This window comes from Lynx canadensis, chromosome C1, assembly GCF_007474595.2.
Source record: "Lynx canadensis isolate LIC74 chromosome C1, mLynCan4.pri.v2, whole genome shotgun sequence".
In the NCBI taxonomy this organism is placed as follows: Eukaryota; Metazoa; Chordata; class Mammalia; order Carnivora; family Felidae; genus Lynx; species Lynx canadensis.
In genome coordinates, this window is record NC_044310.1 from 50880840 (window position 1) to 50903944 (window position 23105).

The 23105-nt window shown below is 34.8% G+C and overlaps 1 protein-coding gene across 8 annotated transcripts in view; it reads right to left on the bottom strand.

The window, feature by feature from the left end:
* The window catches only part of DOCK7 (dedicator of cytokinesis 7), a 226890-nt gene that overhangs the window by 45369 nt on the left and 158416 nt on the right, over window positions 1-23105 (bottom strand). For 4 of the 8 annotated variants that reach the window (XM_030324340.2, XM_030324339.1, XM_030324334.1 and 1 more), the window contains 8 exons: window positions 22951-23091; window positions 22744-22857; window positions 20257-20427; window positions 18403-18542; window positions 13469-13638; window positions 12335-12489; window positions 2119-2301; window positions 1873-2008 (listed from right to left, as the gene is read on the bottom strand). In XM_030324340.2, the coding sequence (XP_030180200.1) occupies window positions 1873-2008; window positions 2119-2301; window positions 12335-12489; window positions 13469-13638; window positions 18403-18542; window positions 20257-20427; window positions 22744-22857; window positions 22951-23091 (1210 nt within the window). Of the gene's footprint in view, window positions 1-1845; window positions 2009-2118; window positions 2302-12334; window positions 12490-13468; window positions 13639-18402; window positions 18543-20256; window positions 20428-22743; window positions 22858-22950; window positions 23092-23105 lie in introns of all 8 variants that reach the window. The other 4 variants (XM_030324338.1, XM_030324336.1, XM_030324332.1 and 1 more) reach the window with 1 other exon arrangement.

The window sequence follows — 23105 nt, forward strand, 5'->3', positions numbered from 1 at the left end:
TAACTTTCAAATGTACAATATAGTATAAACTGTAGTCACCATGCTATACATTACATCCCAGTACTTAAGTATTTTATAACTGGACATTTGTACCTCTTGACACCTCCATCCTCTCTGCCCTCCTCTCCCCCCGCACCTAGGGCACCACTAACAGAGGTATCTAGGAGTTTATTCATTTATTTCCTTTAGATTCTACATATAGAATTTCAATTTCTACATTCAAACAAAGATGACTGTCCCAAGGCTACAGGTTTAAAAACATAACATACTACTAACAGTGCCACTCTCTCCAACAAGAAACTTTAGAAAGAGGTGCAGTAGAATATACAGAACACTACATCGGAAGTCAAAAGAGCCTGGTTCTGTCACTTAGTTTATGATCGTAGGCAAGTTATTTACCTCTGGTGAGTTTTATTTTCTTTAACTTAAAGGTTGAAGATAATCTTCATTAGATTTTGGTAATAATTAAATGAACTAAATAAAAGTTCATTTTCATATATATTTTTTAAATGTTTATTCATTTTTGAGAGACAGAACACGGTGGTAGAGGGGGAGAGGGAGGGAGACACAGAATCCAAAGCAGGCTCCAGGCTCCTAGCTGTCAGCACACAGCCCAGAGTGGGGCTCGAACCCACAAACAGCGAGGTCATGATCTGAGCCGAAGTCAGGCACTTAACCGATTGAGCTACCCAGGGGTCCCTCATTTTCATTCTTTTTTAGAAGGTTGTTGTACATAATAAATCTGTAAGTACACTATACATTGCATACAACTAAAGTGGGGGAAAAAAAGCAAACGGTGCTCTTAATTCCAAAGGCAAAGATTCTGTATTATTATGAAATTCCAACCATAAATAGCATATAAAAGATATTTAAGTTAACTTGAATAAATGATCACTATGCTTATGGCTTATCAGAAAACATTAAAAATATTCATGTAAATGTGCATTCCTCTTTTAAGTCAAATATACATTGAACTATTAGCATATGTCATGTATACAGGTGACTAGGCCATGTCCCTGACCCTAAGGAGCTCTCAGCAACGTCATTATTTGTGACTTCAGAATTTATGAAATGTTTAAACACACGTGGCTCACTACAATGATGAAAGATCAGTTAGTTACACTACCTTCTAAATTCCCAAAACAATCAAAAGCAGATAAGGAAAAGGAAAGTGAGGAGATGGAGTGACCTGGTCAAGGTTATATGACTAAAGGATAGCAGTATCTGGGAGTAGAAACAGACCTCAAATGCTACTAACTGGTTTCTCTCCCTGATACCTGAGGCTGAGGGACAATATCTTTCCCTGAAATACAGGCTATTTTAATTCATTGTACAAACTAGGAAATTTATTTTAAGAGTAAGAAGTGATGCAATGTAGCAAGTATGAAACTGAGAGTGAATCCTAGTGTCAATTATGGACTTTGGGTGATAATGATGTGTCAGTGCAGGTTCACCAGCTGTAACAAGTACACCACTCTGCTGAGGGATGTTGATAATAGGTAAGGCTATGCCTGTGTGCTAGGGAGTATACAGGGAATCTCTGTACTGTTAGCTCGATTTTGCTATGGACCTAAAACTGCTTTTAAAACATCTATTTTAAAAGATAAGGGATGCTATTCATAATCACATAAGGACAACAGGAATAAACTGAGACTGTCCAGAACAAATCAGGAAATATGTTCACCCTACTCAGGACTCGAACTTGAATCCCTAGAGAGATGTGGTTATTCAAGTTAATTCAGAGTTTCATTTAAAACACTTTTTTAAAAAAAGTGTCGAATCACTGAAGATTTGCAACAATGACCACTGTAATAAATATTTCAAAGAAACTGAAAAAATTCTCACCAGAAGGAGAAGATAATGTGTACATACCAAGCTGTCCTCGGCTTCGGCGCACCATTTCTTGCCTAGCACCTATGCTCCCAAGAATAGCTTCTTCAAGCTTTGCTCTCATGTCTTTTGATTTCTTAAAGGTCAAACTATTCATTCTTTCAAACACTTTCTTTCCCTAAAATTTAAACATTAGCAAAGAAGAGCCATTGAGGAAATTTCCTTCTTCCTTTTCCACATTATGTTTTCTTTCTCATTTTTCTCTGCAATGGCATAGTGATCACTTACTTTGTACTCAAAGCAAGATACGCAGAGATAAAGCAAATCTAATAGCCGGTTTAGCTGTAGGACTGAGAGATCTGTGAACCACTTTTGTAGAACTGTCTCATCTGCATTCTTGAGAACCCAAAGTAGACAGATCAAAAGGCTCCGACTCGATTCTGCTGAAAAGGTAGTATGTTGCCTACCACTCTGAAAATAAAGAACAGTAGAATGAGACAGACTGATCAATGGCCATTTCTTTTCTGGGGTTGTCAACTGTTTTCTTCTAACTGTAATAAAACAAAAATTGCTTAAAAAATCAAATATTTAAAAAGAACCATTTGATTTAGACAATACTTGAATAAGTCATATAGAGCCTTAAACTTCAGGTCCTGAAGCTTAATAACTTTTTCTGGCATTGAAAGATTGTTTTAATTTATATGGTAGGGTTTCCTGTAGACAATAAACACTGAAAGAAACAAGGGAAAAACATAACAGATCCACTATTAAAACTAAGATATCTATGTTCATCATGTCTGATATAATATGGTAAAAGAAAAAGCAAATGACTCCATAAAGTGGTATAAGAATAGAGCAGAACAGTAATAACAAAATGTTTATCAGGCTTAAAGAACCATGGATTCCTCTCAAGGGCCACTGACAAAAGGGAAGAGTCTTAGACCATACATAAGACTTAGACTTATTTCACTTAGAGAAATAAGGTGAAGGTGCTATCTTCAGTCTTCAATCTGCACTTGTAATACAGCATGTGAAAATGAAAAAAATGAAAAAAAAATGAAAAATTAGGAATAAAAACTTGTCTACAATACCATTTATTCCATATTTACTCTGTTCTAATCATCATGCTAAGCTCTTTCTGTACATTATTTCATTTAGTCCTCCAACAGTATTACCAAGCAGGTTGTATCATCTTAGTTTTACAGACAAGAATATAGGATGACAATTAACGGTGATGATGATGACAGAACATTTGAGATGTGCTAGACACTGTGCTAATCATTTCTCATTTGACTCTCACAATGATTTCTGAGATAGTATTAATCACTGTTATTTCTAGTTTAAACGTAAGAAAATGAAAAGCTAGAGATTAAGCCAAGATTTTAGTCCAGGTTAACCAGACTCCAAAGCTTATATTCCTTACCATTATACTACATTCTAAGCTTTGGTTAAGTAAATATACTAACTAATAATAAGAAAGCCTTGGAAGGGATGTTGAGAAGAAAAGACAAAGGAAAGTTTAACATACTTAACTGTTGGAGTCATGATCTCAACTACTACCTTACTCTCCCCTCCATCCTAGATGATAAAAATGATAGCAGTCGACTCTTCTATGATGCTTACTCTGTGCTAGGCACTGTACTGAACACTTTATGCATAATAACTTATTTATCCCTTGCACCCATCCAAAAAGATAAATATTATTACTCACCACATCTTATAGTCAAAGAAAACTAAGACACCGAGAAGTATTCTATACAGGTATTTTGCACTAAGTAGCAGGCCTGAGATTCAAATGCAGAAGAAAGGGTGGCTCCAGAGAGAAATCAAACACTTATCTATGTTCACTATGCTTGCACATATAAGTGAATTCACCTACATAAACTCACTTAACCAAATCACACAATAACCAAATTAAGAACTCAATGGAGTGATTTAAAGTAATATTAGGTAGAATTAAGGAGAGAATTAGTAAACTGGAAGATAGCAACAACAACCCAGTGTGAAGAACAGGTTAACAACAAGATGGACTATACAGAAGAAGAGAAGAGACACAGAGGATGCAATAAAGAGGACTAACATAAGCTTAACTGGAATATAAAAAGAGGAGAGACAGAATGAAGAAGAGGACATATTTGGGCAGATAATAGTCTAGAATTTCATAGAACTGAAGATGCTGAACTACACATTTAAGAAGTCCAAAAAAAAAAAATACCAAGCAGAACAAACATAAAGAAATTCAAAACTAGATGCAACAGAATGAAACCACAGAAGACCAATTCTAAGGATAATATCATAAAAAAGAGGTGGCGGGAGAGACAGATTATCTTTAAAGAAGCAATAGTTCAACACCTTTTTTTTTTTTTTTTTTAAGAGAGAGAGAGAAAACATGAGCAGGGTAAGGGAAAGGGCAGAGGGAGAGAGAATGGGGTTTTTTTTTAGTTTATTTACTTATTTTTGAGAGAGAGAGAGACAGAGCACACGTACTTAAGAGTGAGCTGGGGGGGGCGCCTAGGTGGCGCAGTCGGTTAAGTGTCCGACTTCAGCCAGGTCACGATCTCGCGGTCCGTGAGTTCGAGCCCCGCGTCAGGCTCTGGGCTGATGGCTCGGAGCCTGGAGCCTGTTTCCGATTCTGTGTCTCCCTCTCTCTCTGCCCCTCCCCCGTTCATGCTCTGTCTCTCTCTGTCCCAAAAATAAATAAACGTTGAAAAAAAAAATTAAAAAAAAAAAAAAAAGTAAGCTGGGGAGGTGCACACACAGAGAGACAGAGACAGAGAGAGAGAGAGGGAGAGGGAGACAGAGAATCCCAAGCAGGCTTCATGCTGTCAGCACACAGCTCTATGTGGGGCTCAATCTCATAAACCATGAGATTACGACCTGAGCTGAAATCAAGAGTCAGATGCTTAACCAACTGAGCCACCCAAGCGCCCAAGACGCAGCTAAAGCAGTAATTGAAGTGTGTTTGGGTGGTGCAGTCAGTTAAGTGACCAACTCTTGACTTCGGCTCAGGTCATGATTCCACCATTCTGGAGTTTGAGCCCCATATGCAGCTCCCCAGAGCCTGATTGGGATTCTCTCTCTCTCTGCCCCTCTCCACTTATATTCTTTCTCTCTCTCAAAATAAATAAATGAACTTTAAAAATAAAAAAAGTAGCAGTAATGGAAATGAGAAGACAGTGGAGACAAAGCCCTTAGCATGCTGAAAGAAAACAGGATACTCAGATGCTATTTCAAAAAAACACAAAATACAAAAACCTTAAGAATGAAGGTCAAATAAAGATATTTTTCAAAGAAACACAGAAAGTTCATCACCATAGCACGGAATATTCTAAATGATACAGTATTTCTTATGGAAGGTCACAAATTTGGGAAAAAAGCAAATACAGTGGTGAACACATGTGCAAATTTAAATGATAATTAAATTTATATAGCCATACAAGTAATAATAATGTCTCTTGAAGTTTAATGATATATACTATTAAAAACGCATGAAAATAGCATTTAAGTAAGCAGAAAGGTAAATAATCAACCTGTTCTAAGATCCTTCTATTAACCAATGTGAAAGTAAGGGTAATGATTAAATGAGATGGAATTTAATTTAAGGAAGTATACAGTGATTTGTAATACAATGAAAAAAAGAAACAGAATGTATAACTTCTAAAGTAGAAGAAAGGAAAAAAATAGAACAAGGAAAATGAATGAAAGGAAAAAAATAATCAAAAAAAAACAATAAATGAGACAAAAAGGCATACGGGGTGGGACAATATGAAGTAAAATTAAAGAATGTTAAGTACATTAAATTTAGTTATATCAAATTAAGTGGATTTTATTAAAAAATTTTTTTAATGTTTAGTTTTGAGAGAGAGAGAGAGAGAGAGAGAGAGCTCGGATGGAGGAGAGTAAGAGAGACGAGACACAGAATCTGAAGCAGGCTCCAGGCTTTGAGCTGTCAGCACAGAGCCCATTGAGGGGCTCAAACCCATGAACATGAGATCATGACCTCAGCCGAAGCTGTATGCTTAACCGACTGAGCCACCCAGGCACCCTAAAAAATTTTTTTAATGTTTTATTATTTATTTTTGAGAGAGAGAGAGAGAACAGGGGAGGGATAGAGAGAGGGAGACACAGAATCTGACGCAGGCTCCAGGCTCTGAGCTGTCAGCACAGAGCCCAATGCAGTGCTCGAATTCACGAACAGCGAGATCATGACCCGAGCCAAAGTTGGATGCTTAACTGACTGAGCCACCCAGGTGCCCCTAAATTAAGTGGCTTTTAAAAACTCTAGTGAAAGACAAAAATGAACAGACTAGATTTTAAAAATTTAAGACAAAAATCTAACTACATGTTGATTATAAAAGACATGTAAAACATAATTTTCAAACATTTAAAACATAAGAAAAAAATGTTGAAAGGAGAAGGATGGAAAAACTCATATATATATCTTAGAAGACAGACATCTTCTACTAATACAATACAAAATAGACTTGAAGGCAAAATAAAAAGTCTTACAATTCATGTTGATAAAAGGTGCAATCCATCAAAAAACTAACAATTAAAATTAGGTATTTCATAATAAGGCCTCAAAGGAAATGAATCCTTAGGAAATGACAAGTTATTAAAAAGCCATGATTTTAATGGGATATTAGAATAAGCAGACAGAATTCAGTAAAAAGAACAAAGGTTTAAACAAGAAGACTAACAAATTTGAAATAACAGGTGTAATGGACAAATACCGAACACTGAAATACACTAAAGAATATGCACTTTCAAATACATGAGCTATTTGCAAAAACTGACTAAATACAAGACCATGAAACCAGCTGTAACAAATATAACAAACTGAAAAACTACACAAAGTTCTCTGATCATGAAATCAGGTCAAAATCAGAAACAAAGGATTATGAGAAATTTTCCTATGACTAGATATTTTAAAACAAAAACTTAGGGTATAAAAGACAAAAATAATCATAATGAACTTCAGATATATTTTGAACTGAATAATAAAAATGCTACATATAAACTGTGGCATGTAACTAAAACAATAATTAAAGGAAAATATACAGGCTTAAAATATGTACCAAAGAAGAAAGGATGAAAATTATTAAGTTAAACATCCACCAAGAAGTGAGAGAAAGAAAACTATAAATGCAAAAAAAGTAGAAGACGTTAAATAATGAAGATAAACATTCAAAAGAACCCAAATTGGTTCTTTATAAAGACTAAAGATATACACAAATTTCTACTGAGACTGATTTAAGACAAATGTACAAAAAAATCAGACACATAAATGAAACCATTTATATTTACTACAGATGGTATAGACACTAAAAAGATTATAGAAGATATTTGAATTTTGTATGCCAATAGATTTTAATAAATTTCTATTAGAATAAAATTTACAGAAACCACTATAAAAGGAAATAGAAAACTTCAACAGTCTTAGAGTCATTAAAGAAATTAAATCAGTACTTTTTAAACTTTCAAAAAAGAAAACTCCAAGTACAGATGGCCTCACCCACAATTTCCCCAAATACTCCAGGAAGAAATAACTCCAATTTTAAACAAGTCTCTACAGACAGCATAAAAGGGCAAATTCCCTGGCTCATTTAAATTGGCTTACCTAACCGTGATTCCAAAATTTGTAAAGAACATTATGAGAAAAACATTACAAGCAGTTTTACTGACAAACATAAATACACGTATCTTAAATTACAGCACATAAAATCCATTAATACACAATCATGAAAAAAAGCTGGGTTTAATTCAGGAACTGAAGGTAGGTTTAATACTAGAAAATCAATTGAAAGGGGCCTCAGTAAAAGATTAAAAAGCAAAATAACAGGTGCCTGGGGGGCTCAGTTGGTTAAGTGTCCAACTTCGGTTCAGGTCATGATCTCATGGTTTGTGGGTTCGAGCCCCGCATTGGACTCTGTGCTGACAGCTCGAAGTCTACAGCCTGCTTCGGATTTTGTGTCTCCCTGTCTCTCTGCCTCTCTGCTTGTGTTCTGTCTCTCTCAAAAATAAACATTAAAAAAAAAAACCAAAAAAGGCAAAATAACATGAGTGTCTCAGTGGATGCAAAGAAAGCATGATTAAAATTCAACTACTTGTAATTAAAAACAAAACTCTTAGCAAACTAGGAACAGAAGAGAACGTCCATAATGTAATAGAGGATAGCTAAAAAAAAAAAAAAAAAAAATCCAAAACAAAAAATCCCCAAAAACGACATCACATACGTTTAAGAATGAAGTGTTCCAGTTTCCCCTTTAAGGATGTTATCACCACTTGTATTCAACAACTGTACTGGAAGTTTCAGCCAATAAAATAAGTTATGAGAAAAACTTGAAAGAAACAAACTGCCATTATTCATAGATGACTGGACTATGTATGTAGAAAAAAAGCCTATACATATGTTATTAGTTTAGCAATTCTGCTAAAAATAAACATCACTGTATAAAATCAATTCCATTTCCACATGAAAGTAATCAACAGTTGGAAAAAATAATTTTTGAAAAATATGACATTTATAAGATTATATATAATTATATGTATTATATAATTTTATAATATTATAAAAGTAAAAAAATATCAGGGACCAAAAAACACATCTACAAAAAATGTACTAGGACTCTTTTAGTGAAAAGTATAAAAGTGTACATATTTATAGACATTAAAGAAGGCCTAAATAATAGGTAGACCTTTCATGTTCAATGATTAGGAGATTCAGTAGTGTAAAAGTATCAATTGTCCTCAAAATTAACCCACAGAATCATTACAATCTTAACCAAAATCCCCACAGATTCACCGGTTTTTATTTACTTTACTGAAACATCATGAGCTAATTCTAAAATTTATGTAGAAATGCAAAGGGCCAAGAATTAGCCAAGAAATTTTTTTTAATATGCATGAGGATTTTTTTCTTTTTTTTTTCCAAGCTTTTATCTAAATTCCAGCTACCTAATATATAGTTTAATTATTAGTTTCAGGTGTAGAATTTAGTGATTCATCACTTACGTAGAACACCCAGTACTCATCACAACAGTGCCCTGCATGAGGATTTTTTTCTATATGACAGACCATACATAGATAGTACTCCTGAGGAGTAAGGAAAATAATTTTTTAATAAATGGGTTGAGAGAATTTGGTATAATATAAATAAATTAATGAAACTGGCTCCCTAAATTCTACTGTTCATAAAAAAATTCCAGGTAAATTTTAGGATTAAAATAAAAGAACAAAAAAGTATTTAAAACATAGGGAGGGGCACATGGGTGGCTCAGTCCATTAAAGCGTCTGACTCTTGATTTTGGCTCAGGTCATAATCTCATGGTTTGTGAGTCTGAGCCCCTCAATGGTCTCTGTGTGGACAGCACGGAGCCTGCTTGGGATCCTCTCTCTCCCTCTCTGTCTGCCCCTCCCTGCTCACTCTTTCTCCTTAAAAAAAACAAAAAAAAAAACAAAAAAAACTCATCAGGTTAAAAAAAATAACATAGGGAATATCTTCATAATCTTGAAATAGGAAAAAATTTTAAAGATACAAAAAAACACTAGCTGTACAGGAAAAGATTGACAAACTTAAGTATTTTAAAATAAGAAACTCTAATCACCAAATCACTGTTCAGTGTGTGATAAAAGCAAGCCACAAAAAAGGAAGTATTTGAGCCACTTATAATTGATAACGGGCTTGATCAAGAACATATAAAACTCATACAAATGGTAAACAACGGCAGACAACCAAATGGCAACTGGGCAAAAACTCTAGACACCTCAAAAGAGAAAATTCAAATTGTCAACATATATATGAAGAAGTGCATACCCTCAGGAAAACAAAAGCTAAAATGGGATACAACTATAAATTACAGATTGACAAAAATTCTAAAGTCTGAAAAGTCTAAATGCTGATGAACATGTGAAGGAATGGGAACTCTCATACTACAGGTAACATATAAACTGAGACAAACCCTTTGGAAAATACCCAAGTATACTGGTAATAAAGATACACATAGATTCTATAACCCAGCAAATTCCACTCCTAGGAAATATCCTGAATAAAAGTATATACATACAGGATACATGTAAAGGAATCTATAGGACTACTATTTGAAATAACCCAAAATCAGAAACCATTCATGCATCCAAGAATAAAATAAGTTAAAAAAAAGGTAAATAGTTTTATATATAGTCAGACAATTGAATGTCATACAGAAATGCGTATCAGTAAATTATAGCTACATTTTATAATATGGATGAATAATAAAAATATAAAATTAAACTACAGGATTTAGGGATGCCCACTTGAACAGTAAAACGATAAGCAAAATTAAGCAATTAGTTAGAATAGAGGGTGGCGTGGTGGATAGCTGTGGTGGAGAAGAAAATCCAATTGGCTGAAAGGCAGCCAATGTTCTATATTTTGTCCTGAGAGGTGGTTACAAAGGTGTTCATTTTACAATGTTTTGTAAATTTGTACATTTATGATTCATGTAATTTTTAATATATAGTATATTTCACCTAAGAAAAGTTTTAAAAAGTGAAAAGGATGGTCAACAAAATGGTGCACAGTGGTCCTTCTGAGAGGAGGGATTGGATTGAGGGCAGACTGGGAACTTCCAAGGAATTTGCAATGTTCTATTTCTGAAGTTGGGTGGTGGGTACATTATTGTTTCTTTTATTGTTATACTTTAATTGTACACGTACTTTTGATGTTATACATACAAAATAATATATAAAGTACAAGGGATAAAAGAAAGTTGATAAATTGAATTCATCAAAATTAAAAACTTGTGCACTTCAAACAACACAATCAACAAAGCAAATAGAAAATCCACAGAACAGGAGAAAATATTTGCAAATCACATATCTGATAAGGGATTTGTACTCAATATATAAAAAAAATCCTTTTAACTCAATAACAAGGAAGTAACACAATACTAAACTGGCAAAGAATATGAATGAACTTTTCTCTAAATAAGACATACGAAAAAGATGTCTCAATAAGCAAACAAAGATGCTCAACATCAGTAGACATTAGGGAAATGCAAATCAAAACCACAGTGAGATACTACTCTATACCAAGGTGGTTATAATAAAAAAAAGAGATAATAGCAAAGGTAGGTGAGGATATGAGAAACAGGAATCTTAATTTATTGTTGGTGAGAATGTAAAATGGTGCAGCCACTTTGAAAATTCTGAAGTTTCCAAAAATGTTAAACACAGAGATACCAGATGACCCAACAAATCCACTTCTAGATATCTACCTAACAGAAACAAAAACACATGCGTACACAAAGACATGTATACAAATGTTCACAGTAGCATCATTCCTAACAGTCAAAAAGAGAAAAGGATCCAAATGATCATCGACTGATAAATGGATGAAAATCTGGTATATCAATACAAAAGAGTATTATTTGGCAATTAAAAAAAAGGAAGTGCTGATATACATTACAACATGGCTGAATCACAAAAATATTATGTTTAGTAACAAAGCTAGACATAGAAGATCACAGTATGTAATTCCATTTACATGAAATGTCCAGAATAGGCAAATCTAGATAGATATAAAGTAGACTAGGTGCTGCCTAGGGCTGAGAGGAAACAGGGAGTGGCTACAGAACAGGCCTCAGGGTTCTTTATGGGGAAATATTCTAAACTTAGATTGTAGTGATGGCTGCATCTGTAAATATATCAAAAACCATGAAATTGTACAGTTAAAATGGATGAATCTTTTGATACATAAATTATCTCAATAAAACTAAGTCAACAGGCTAGCTTCCATAAGTATTATTGCATTTTTCTGACAGAACGTCATTTGAAACTTTAAGAACTTGATCTTGGTCTACTGTTTGTTTCCTCTCTGCTCCCATATCCTTTGTTCCTTAAGGGGGGAAATTACAGGGGCAGAGAACCTATCAATTTTCTTAAACATGAAACAGGATAAATTTTAACAGATTAAAAAAAATATTTTCAATTGCTAAACAGTGAGAATATTTCTTAGGGTTGATAAAGAATAAAATGGATTTTGAAAATAGGGGCGCCTGGGTGGATCAGTCGGTTAAGCGTCTGACCTTGGCTCAGGTCATGATCTCGTGGTTCATGAGTTCAAGCCCTGTGTCAGGCTGTGTGCTGACCGCTCAGAGACTGGAGCCTGCCTCGGATTCTGTGTCTCCCTCTCTCTCTGCCTCGCTCCTGCTCACGCTCTGCCTCTCTCTCAAAAATAAACAAACATTAAAAAAGAAAGAAAGAAAAGAAAGAAAATAGGCTATATACAATAAGGCAACTTTCAAATTTTGAATGACAGAATACACAGCTCTATACCATAAACCTTGAGGTATTAATAATTTTTAAAACAACTTAGTATAAGATAAGCAGAACCTTAATGTTTCCACAAATAAAACTCACAGTACTTTTGCATCAGTTAATACAATAACCTGTTATTTAAGAGGATATCCTTGTAAGTATCTGTCTTTCCAGGAAAAAACTTCTGCAGGAGGGTTGTTCTTACCGATGATGTGAGGAGGAAACTGCCGGGCCTGGTTAGCTGAGGGACTGATGTTCCTGCAATTGCCATGGCAACTGTCTGGCTTATCATGCTTCCGCTCTCACTTTCATAGTCATCAGTGGCTATACAAATTGGTCTTCCTCTTTGATTGTGAGTTTCTGGAAAAATCATCCCAAAATAAATAAATAAAATTCCATTTAGGTTAATTAATGGTTACTGAGCATGCAATTTCCTTTCCTATTCTCCATTATCCTTTAAAGGAAAAACCTGTTAAGATGTAGTATTTATCATTAGATTTACTTATTTTAGACAATATTTTAAACATTAACCCATTCCTACAACAATAATGTGTAGTTTTGTAGAGAACTTTAACTTGCTAGTAAAAGAAGATATAATAATATAAACATTTCTGCCTTCAAATAAAAGAAGCCCATTTTAGCGATCAAAATACTGGTTGAACACTCAAGAACCAGTCCCATAAAGGCATGGAGTTGGTTATCTCTGTATCACCAGCTCTGTTGAAGTTCTTAATATGTATTAGGTACTTAGTAAATGTTTGTTTTTATTTTATTGAACTGGAAGTACTTTATCAGGTTAAATGTTAATTTAAATGCAAACTACACTATTTCCTTTAGGGCAAATAAATTCTAAATATGGAAAGCAAGAGCAATAAAATTTTGTGAGTTCTAGGTTTTAAAAAGCAACGGAACTTCAACTTATAAACCCAGTATTAATGATAAACATAATTCTTGATATTCAGGGGAATATTAATTTCAGTCTTATATATGAATAAAATTGTGACTGAAGGTGGTAGACATCTGTCAAGTTTTCTTACATATTTTCTTCAGATGAACAGTATAGTCTCATACCAAAAATCCTATTTTCTAATAGGTAGGTACAGAAATGTCTTATATCATTAAAATTCATCTTAAGAACCAGTTAAGAAAAGTTTGCAGTGAATTCTCTCACATAATCAAAGTTATTCAGTAATATGGTTAAATATTTATAGTTTACTTATGTCAGTATACATTTTCTTATAATTCTTTCCCTAAATTAAGATCTTTATCCTCGAGCTATTTCTAATATTTTTAAACACTGAGATTTTCTTTAAAAATTTGTTTTAAATATACTAAGTACCTGTAAAGTCATACAGCTGAGGAACAGTTTCCATGATAATGCCAATCAGAGGTAGATACAACATGGCCACCCTAGCCTTTATCTGGGGGTCAGAGTACCGTGGGTCTGAGTCGTGACTGGATAGTAAATTGTGTACCATATTGATGACTTTCTTGTGCAATCCAAACAGTCTATTTTAAAAAGAAGATGAAGAAGAAGCAGCAGCAGTAAGGTCACACAGATTAGTAAATATCGTTAAAGCAAATAGTAAGTCATGGTACTGAGTTAATTTTAACTTAAACTTTGCCATATATTTGCATGTCTTTCTATAAAACATTTCTCATAAAATTAACAAATGTCTGTATAAAGTAAGAATAGAGGGAAAAAAGAAATGCTAAACAAATTCACTGAGGAGTAAATCTGAGTGTTTTTACATTATCTCCTTATTAGTGCATACTCATATTGAATATGAACAGTCTGGTTATATTTTAAAACAAAAAACAAAAAGTAAATCATAAGTAGTTTCAAATTTTATTTCAAATTAGATCTTTTACCAAAAGTTTACATTTACCAAAACTAAACTTTTATTTCCTTTTTCTAATAGAAAAATCCTCTACTTAATGGATTATGCAGTCCATAGGCTCAAGAGTTGCCTTTGATGTCTCTTTTGAAAGTCAACTTCCTTGCTCATTCTACCTCATTCAGGCCCTGCACCTTCCCGATCCCTTCAGTTTCAACTGGGCTAAATACTCATCATCACTTTTTTTTTTTTTTTTTTTTTTTTCCTCTTTTTATGTTAAAGGTGCTTTGACTATGCCAACTATTCTAATTAAACATTCGGCCAACTTCCATAGGCACTCTTAAGGCAACACCTGGCAGTGGTGTCACATCTCATTCTCCCCCCCTGCAGCCTATCACCATCAGTATGAGGATAAGACTATACCTCCAACTTCTGTCTTTTAGTAAAGAAAAACCATTCCGAATTTGCTCTGGCCAGATCTTTTAACACATCTGCACCTTTGTATCTCCATCATTCCTTCTGTCTCAGAAAAAGTTGTATCTTCTCTCAAAAGGAAATTTCTGCATTATGTTCAATGAACCACATGTTTCTTCAACAGCTTCAATGCCCCCCTCATAAACTCTTCCCTTCTTTCTTTCAAATGAGACTTTCCTATGTTGAAAATACAAGTTTACTTAAAACTAGTTTCTTCTAGCTTATATAGTATCCCTTCGCAATAAACTACTATAATAATTTCCCCAGTAATAAACTTCCTGAATATACAGTCCATAGCATGTGCTTACTTCCTAGTAAATGGAATTTTTAAATAAATTTAGAAAATTTATTTGATTTTTAATTATTTAAATAAATGTATGCTTTTATTAAACAAAATTAAATTAAATTTAAATATTTAAAATTTAAATTAAATTTAAATATATAAGCCCCCATCCCTTTTTTTTGAAACTAACAGTTTGAATGTTTACACATGGTACTGTAATAGCTTTATCATTTAATAGCTAAATAATTTTTTAGATATTTAACTTGTTTCCCTACTTATGAGGGTAATTACCTACCTCATAAGGCAGCTGTGAGAATTAAGCTGCGTAGTTTATGTAACATACTTATTAGCACACTATCTTGCACACTGCCTTCTGCAGTATATACTATCTTTTATCACTTTTTAGATCACACAGCCAATTTCAAAGCTGGGATTGGAAACCAGGTAGTCTTACTCCAGAGTCCTTAATCTTATCTGCCACTTTACATTGCTATATATGAAATCAAGCTGGAGATTTTTCTTCTTTCCAGATTTTTATTCAGAAAGTGTAGTTTTAAACACTGTCCAGAAACACATCTAAATGACATATCTCAGATTTTATTCTCCAGTTATCTACTCGACACTGTCATCTTATCTTTTTTCTTCTCAATATTTTCTCCAAATAGTTCCAAACCTTCCTCATATTCTCTCTCATTTCATCCAAATCTCAGATTCTGGTCATTTGCTTTTTATGTTCTCCCTTGTGAATTTTTTCATTACCAGTGATGACTGCCAAACCGGGGTGCATATTCCTTAGCTGTCTGCAGCTACCAGACCGACTTCAACCCACCTATAACCCACTCATCTTCATGAAGCTTTTCCATATGTCTACATTACTTAATCATATGCAACTATTAAATATATGTTTATGCAGGACCTACAACATCCTATTCTACGTGTTAGGGTAAGACATGGTCCCTGTTTTTAAAGAGTTTGAATAGCAACAAACACAGACACGAAAATAATTCAGTGTCACAAATGCAGTAGTAAAGGTATTCATGTTCTATAGAACTATGTCTATGCTACAAAATTAGCATTTAATCATAGTGTATGGTTTCACAGTCTTGATTTTCTAACTATAATGAAAGTTTCTAGGGAGCAACTCTTTGGTTTTAAAACATATTATTGCCACTCAAAAAATTATTTTCATTAGTAAGCAAATGAAGTAAAAAAGCATTCCTCTCAAGGATCTAAGACAGTGTATGCTGTATTTTATCTATATACCATTAAAGAATATAAAATTTAGAGATGGGATCTAAGTCTCTTAGTCACTCATTCATTGAATTAATATCTATTTATGCATATGTATTCATCCACTTTGTACTAGACACAATTCTAAGGCATTGGAAGGATGGTAGTGAAAAAGAAAGATCAAGTGCATGCTCTCATGAAATCACACTCTAACGGGAGAAGACCGAAATTAAGCAGCAAATTTCATATAAGTGTTTTGTAGAAAATAAAAGAGGGCTACATGTTCAAGAATGATTGTGGCAAGGTAATGTGGCTCTAATTTTGCCTGGATGGTCAGTGAAAGCCTGAGAAGATGCTATTTGAGTGGAGACCTGAAGAATCACAAAGAGCAAATGGGTACATGACAGTCATAGAGTAATGTGAGCACTGCTTCAGGCAGAGAAAAGAACCAAGTGCAAATACCCTAAGGTGTGAATGACTTTGGCACATTAAAGAAACAGAAAGAAAGACCAGGATGGCTAGATTTTAGGATGTGGGTAGGGAAGACAGTGGCAGAAGTACACAAAAGCCAGGTAAATAGGACTTTGAGGACCATTATTAAAAGTTTGGATTTGGGGTGCCTGGGTGGCTCAGTCAGTTAAGTATCCAGCTCTTGATTTTGGCTGAGGTCATCACACAGTCATGACATCGAGCCCTGTGTCAGGCTCTGCACTGGGAGTGAAGCCTGCTTGAAATTCTCTCTTTTCCTTTCCCTCTGCCCCTCCATCATACACACACACACTCTCTCTCTCTCTCTCTCTCTCTCTCAAAAAAAAAAAAAGAGAAGAGAAGAGAAGAGAAGAAAAGAAAAGAAAAGAAAAAAGAAAAGAAAAGAAAAGAAAAGAAAAAAAAGTCTGGATTTTACCCAAAGAATATGAAAACACTAATTCAAAAAGATATACACCTCTGTGTTTATTGCAGCACTATTCACAATAGCCAAGATATCGAAGCAATCATCCATTAACAGATAAAGAAGATATAGAATATATATATATATGCATACGTATACGTATATACATATGTATACATACACGTGTGTGTGTGTATATATTGAAAAAATATATATTTTTGAGAAGAAAAAAAATAAGATGACAGATACACACACACACACACACACACACACACACACACACACACAATGGCATATTAGCCATAAAAAAAGAATGAAATCTTGCCATTTGCAACAACATGGCTGGATCTGGAGGGTATTAAGCTAAGTGAGGGGTGCCTGGGTTGCTCAGGTTAAGCATCCAACACTTGATTTTGGCTCAGGTCATGAACTCATGGTTTGTTAGTTTAAGCCCCATGGATTCTCTCTCTCCCTCCCTCTCTTTCTCTCTCTCTCTGCCCCTCCTCTGCTCATGCTCTCTCTCTCAAAAATAAACTTAAAAAAAAAAAAACTACACGATATAAGTCAAAGAAAGACAAATAACATACAATTTCACACATAGGTGGAATTTATGAAACAAAACAAATAAAGATAAAAAGATAAACAAAAAAGACCCAGCCTCTTAACTCTGTACAACAAACTGATGGTTACCAGAGAGGGGATGTGTGTGGGGAGGGGTGGAAGAGGTGATAGGGATTAAAGAGTGCACTTGTTGTGATGAGCACTGGGTGCTGTATCAAGTGTTGAATCACTGTATTGTACACCTGAAACTAATATTACAGTGTATGTTAACTGGAATTTAAATAAGAATTAAGAAAAAAAAAACTCCTAAAGATCCTATTATGAGGATAAAAAAGGAATTATTATCCAAAGGAATAATGATCATGGAAATTTTTAACAATAACTATTAAGATAGAAATACCCTATAGGGAAGCTGCACCATAATACTCAAGCTATTTCTATAAATTCAAATCACCAGACAATATGCCCTTTCCTTACTGTATCAATTTCCAAAAATTCTACAGAAGTGTACACAACTTTGGAAGTTCTTAAAACCTAAAGACATTTGTTTATAGGACAAAGTTTGAAATAAAATGCTATATAGTATGATGGCAAATGACACATTTTCTGTACAAGGAATCAAATAGAAAACCAGACCATTTTCCTCAATTGAAATGTGTCTACTGTATATACCAATAAATCTATGAGTTAACCCACTAATATGCACAAATATTTTGTATAACCATTAAGAAGGGGGGGAAATGCTACCAAATAAACCACAATACGCCACTGAGTTCAAGACAAACCTCAAATTCGGAGATTGATAAAGTATGAAAAAATGGCTTTCTTAAAATCAATGAAATGCAAAAATAACATGGGTATGGAACTTAGTAAACACAGAAGTAGATTACGAGTGGTGCAGAGTATTCTTTTGATTCTTAGAAGTATCGGTGTGATACTTCTGTCCCATTATCCAAAATCAAACTGATATTCTACAAGGCAAAAACTAGTCTACTTACCCTTCAGCATCAGGGTCTAAAATGACAGCCAGCTCTGTTAACACAAGTCCTGCCAAATAATGCTGTTGGCGAAAAGGCACAGACAATTCAAACATATTTGCAATCTTCTGGTCTTGTACGTTTGTGGAAAATCCAGAACTCTGTTTGGGAGTGAGGTAGGACAAAACAATAATAGCTGTGCAACAGAACATCCTACAGACAGAACATTACAACAAATGCAGTACGAGCATTATCTCAATATGAGATACACTTTGTGTAGGGTAGTTTATTTTACATTACTATTATTCGCACTGGAAAAAGTAACTACTCCTATTTTTCGTACAGGAGACTATGATAAAAAAAACACTTTTAATTATTTTCAATTTCCCTTTTCTCATACTGAAACTTTTCCAACTGTTTTTTTTTCCCCTTTATTCTTTTAGCCACTTAATGTTTCAGTATCATACCTGAAGGAGAAAAAAGTAACTTAATCCAAATGACGTATTATTGAGTTTTTAAAAGATTTTTAATACTGCAAATAGCATCCCTCCAAGACACAGTTCAAGGCAAGAGTGTTTACAATCTCATCTCCCTCTAATCCACATTCAAGATCATCCATGTGATATTTTTCAGAACAAAAGGTTTCAGATTTCTCTATAGAGAAATCATCTTGCTAGTAAGTATAAAAAATTATTCTTGCCTACCCCTACCCCAGAAACAGTGAGGTCTCTGTCACCCATTAGAATCTGAAAAATATATGTAGATAAGAAAGTAGGGAACAAGATAATGGAAGACATTCTATTAATTTCTTGGCTGAATGAGATGTTCAAGGGGGGAGTTAGGTATAAACAACTGTGTTTCATTACAGGTTTTAGGAACAGTACTTACGATTAATTTGTTCTTCACTGTGTGGCCACATCTTTGGCAGAGGATGTGGGAAGAAAGCGAAACACTAGCCTTATTCATTCTAGGAAGAAGTGTATGCTAGCCAGGTAAAAGAGTATGTGAAAATAGGCCAATCCCTAAGACTTTTCATAAAGGTAAAATGAAAAGTTGTGGGTGCTCTCTGATGTTTTCCAATGTAAATAAAGTTAAAATTTTTTTTCTATCAAACATCTGAGATTGAACCAGGCTTCTCTGATACTAAAGCCACAAAATCCTTTAATCTCCATCTGTATAATAAGATACATAATAATTGCTACAACAACCTTTATTTGCCTTGAGAGAAACTACTAGCTGTTGAAGTCAGTTGTACCCAATAAAACCCTATGAACATCCATCTGGTTTCCTTTGGGTTACCTAGGTACAAGAGAGGTAGGCAGGACTTTCCCAGGACTGCACTGCAGTTTGACTTCTTTCTTTGCTAAATTATGCTTCACTTTTTTTCCTTTCACAGGTATTGATCCCTATTTAACATCTTCCATCCCAAGCTCAAGACAACCTTACATCTGCTTCAAGAAAACCCATCTTGTGAAAATATCTAAAAGGCTTATATAAGTGAATTCACTCACATGGATGTGTATAAATCTCTAAGAAGAGTACAACATAGTAGATAAGAACTTGGGCTCTAGAATAAAGTCTACCTGTGCCTTGATTCAAAGCCTAGCTTTGCCACTTATTACCGTTCGGCCTTGGGTAATTTAATGACCTTTCTGTATTTCCAACGTAAAATGTGTTTCATATGTAAAATGAGAATAACAGAACTTACCTCCTAGAATTGCTCTAAAGGGCAAATGATCAATACTTTTAAAGCAGTCAGTATGGAGCCTATCACATACCTATTATTCATAGTGTTACTTATAATTTTTTCCAGTGTTTAGAATGCTTTCTTACAAACATGGGCTTTAAAAATTTTTTTTCAGACACTCTGCATACCTGAGATGTTGCAGAAGAAACAGAAGGTGATGGTGATGCAGGTGGAGTAAGCAGGCTGCAGGGCAAGTTTAATGTAACATAGTGCTCATGGCTGCAGACAATTCGCAGAAAATCCAGTCTCAAGGACACGAGGACACTTGGATTTGGTAATGAATAAAGCTTTGAAGATACCTTGTAAGCATTATATAAACAAAAGAACACCAATTGAATATAACATTCCTCTAAGCCAGCATCAGAATGACAGATTAAGGAATTAAAGAACAGTATTCAGTGGAGAGTTTTTGGATTTTGTGGTTTAAACATTATCAGCTTTTTCCAGAGTTACTGCTAGAATAAAAACTTTGGAACTACAAGATCTATTAAGATTTATAAATCCACTGACTAGGCCAGAAGCCACATTCTTTATATTTCCAATAGAGCATTAATATTTCCACTTCTCAAAGATGCACTTTATGAAGCAAAAGCCTACCACCAAAATAGCTCCATGAAAGAAATGATACATTCTTTGGATAATTAGCACCTTGTGTTACTGTATATTGATGATTACCTATTTGTCTGTATACCCAGCTACACCATAAGCTACTCTCAGGAGACATATATACACTGACTTAGGAGCTCTGGCATCCTAGGGTCTGGCTCAATGTCTGGCAAATATAGGATGTCAATGCTTGAAGAATAACAACAGATTTGAGGAGCAACAGAACATGAAGTTTGGGGGGGAAAGTAAAAATAATACGTGTTAAAATTTTTTTTAATGTTTATTTATTTTTGAGAGACAGACAGAGTGTGAGTGGGGGAGGTGCAGAGAGAGAGAAGAGACACAGAATCCAAAGCAGGCTCCAGGCTCTGAGCTGTCAGCACAGAGTCCAATGCAGGGCTTGAATCCACGAGCCGCAAGGTCATGACCTGAGCTGAAGTCAGATGCTCAACTGACTGAGCCACCCAGGTGCCCCGGCAGTGTCTTTTAAAACAACACTTAACTGAGTGAGCCACCCAGGTGCCCCCCCCCCAATAATACATATTATTACAAATATTTGGAAGTGGGTCAGTGCCCAAATGTAGTTTTAACTTCTCTATTAAAAGAAACATACAATAAACGCATCCAATAGAACAGAGCTTTAAGATTCTAAACATTAGACTGCCAAATAGCATTTCTAAAGAAGTAGTTCTCAGAAACGAGACTGTGGACCAGCTGGGAAATGTTACACACACAGTATGTCCCACACTCCCCACCCCCAGGACTCAAAGTACTCAATAATGCTGGGATAGTACCCAGAGAGCTATATATTTTTAAATTTCCTTTAAAAGGTAATTCTAGGATGATTATATAGCTCACTTACCCAAATGGCCTGTCAGGACCAATAACTAATGTTTTCCAAAAGGCACATTTCATTAATCAGTTGATAAAAATTTTAAACTAAAGTCAGTTTTTCAGGGAAAAGTTCCACGATGCTTTTTTTTTTTTTTTTTAACATTTATTAATTTTTGAGAGAGAGACAGAATGTGAGCGGGGTAAGGACAGAGAGAGAGAGAGAGAGAGAGAGAGAGAGAGAGGGAAAGAGAGAGAGAGAGAGAGAGAGAGAGAGAGAGAGACAAAGAATCCGAGGCAGGTTCCAGGCTCCATGCTGTCAGCACAGAGCCTGACACGGGACTTGAATTCACAAACCATGAGATCATGACCTGACCCAAAGTCAGACACTTAACCTACTGAGCCACCCAGGCACTCCTATGATGTTTTTAGTTTAGTAAAAACAACATAACGAATGACACTGGGGATTTGGGTAAACATCTGTCCATGATTCTAAGCTCTACAATGTCTAGGTCTACATTAGAAGGAATACAAAGCAAAATGAAGCTGCTTTAAAAATCACCCAGTAAATACACAAAAAAGTTCACGTGGCTGTTCATTCAGTATAACTGCTACTCTTGCATGGCATCTTGGGGGATGCTTTACATTTAGACCACTGACTTGATGATCTGTTTCAGAATGGGAATCGAAGAGTCATGAGTGGGCATGTATAACCCAAGAAAAAGTCAGCTGCACAGGTACCAGCTTGCCATTGTCCTGTAGCCTTATAAAACAAATGAAATTTACTTTTTTCTTACTAACAAAAATACACTGCTTTTTAAAAACATCAGTAGGGGCGCCTGGGTGGCACAGTCGGTTAGGTGTCCGACTTCAGCCAGGTCACGATCTCGCGGTCTGTGAGTTCGAGCCCCGCGTCAGGCTCTGGGCTGATGGCTCGGAGCCTGGAGCCTGTTTCTGATTCTGTGTCTCCCTCTCTCTCTGCCCCTCCCCCGTTCATGCTCTGTCTCTCTCTGTCCCAAAAATAAATAAAAAACGTTGAAAAAAAATTAAAAAATAAAATAAAATAAAATAAAATAAAAACATCAGTATATGAATGTATTCTTGAAGATCTCTTAGCTGCAACCCTAGAAACAACAAACACAGTATTTAATTGTTAATTATTACTAACTACACATTACCTGTTTGTAGCAGGTCTTAATAAGGCTAAAGACAAATCCTCTATCCATAACAGACAGCAGATCGTTGAGAAAGAATGCAAGGCTTGTGTTGAGTCTCTCAACCATTTCTGTGTCCTGGAAAACAGAATAAAAAGCAAAAACAAATAAAAGTATGATAGTTTAATGTGAGCTTGAAAGAGATTCAATTTAAAAAAAAGTTATCATTACCTTCTGAAATCGTGAAACTATATCACTAGCAATTGTGCTGACAAGAGCAGCAATGTCATCCATGAATCGTTCTGGAAAACGACTTTTCCTTGGTGCATCAAGTTTATCATTAAAGTATAAATGGTGCACCATGCTCTTTACCTGAAAAAATAAAT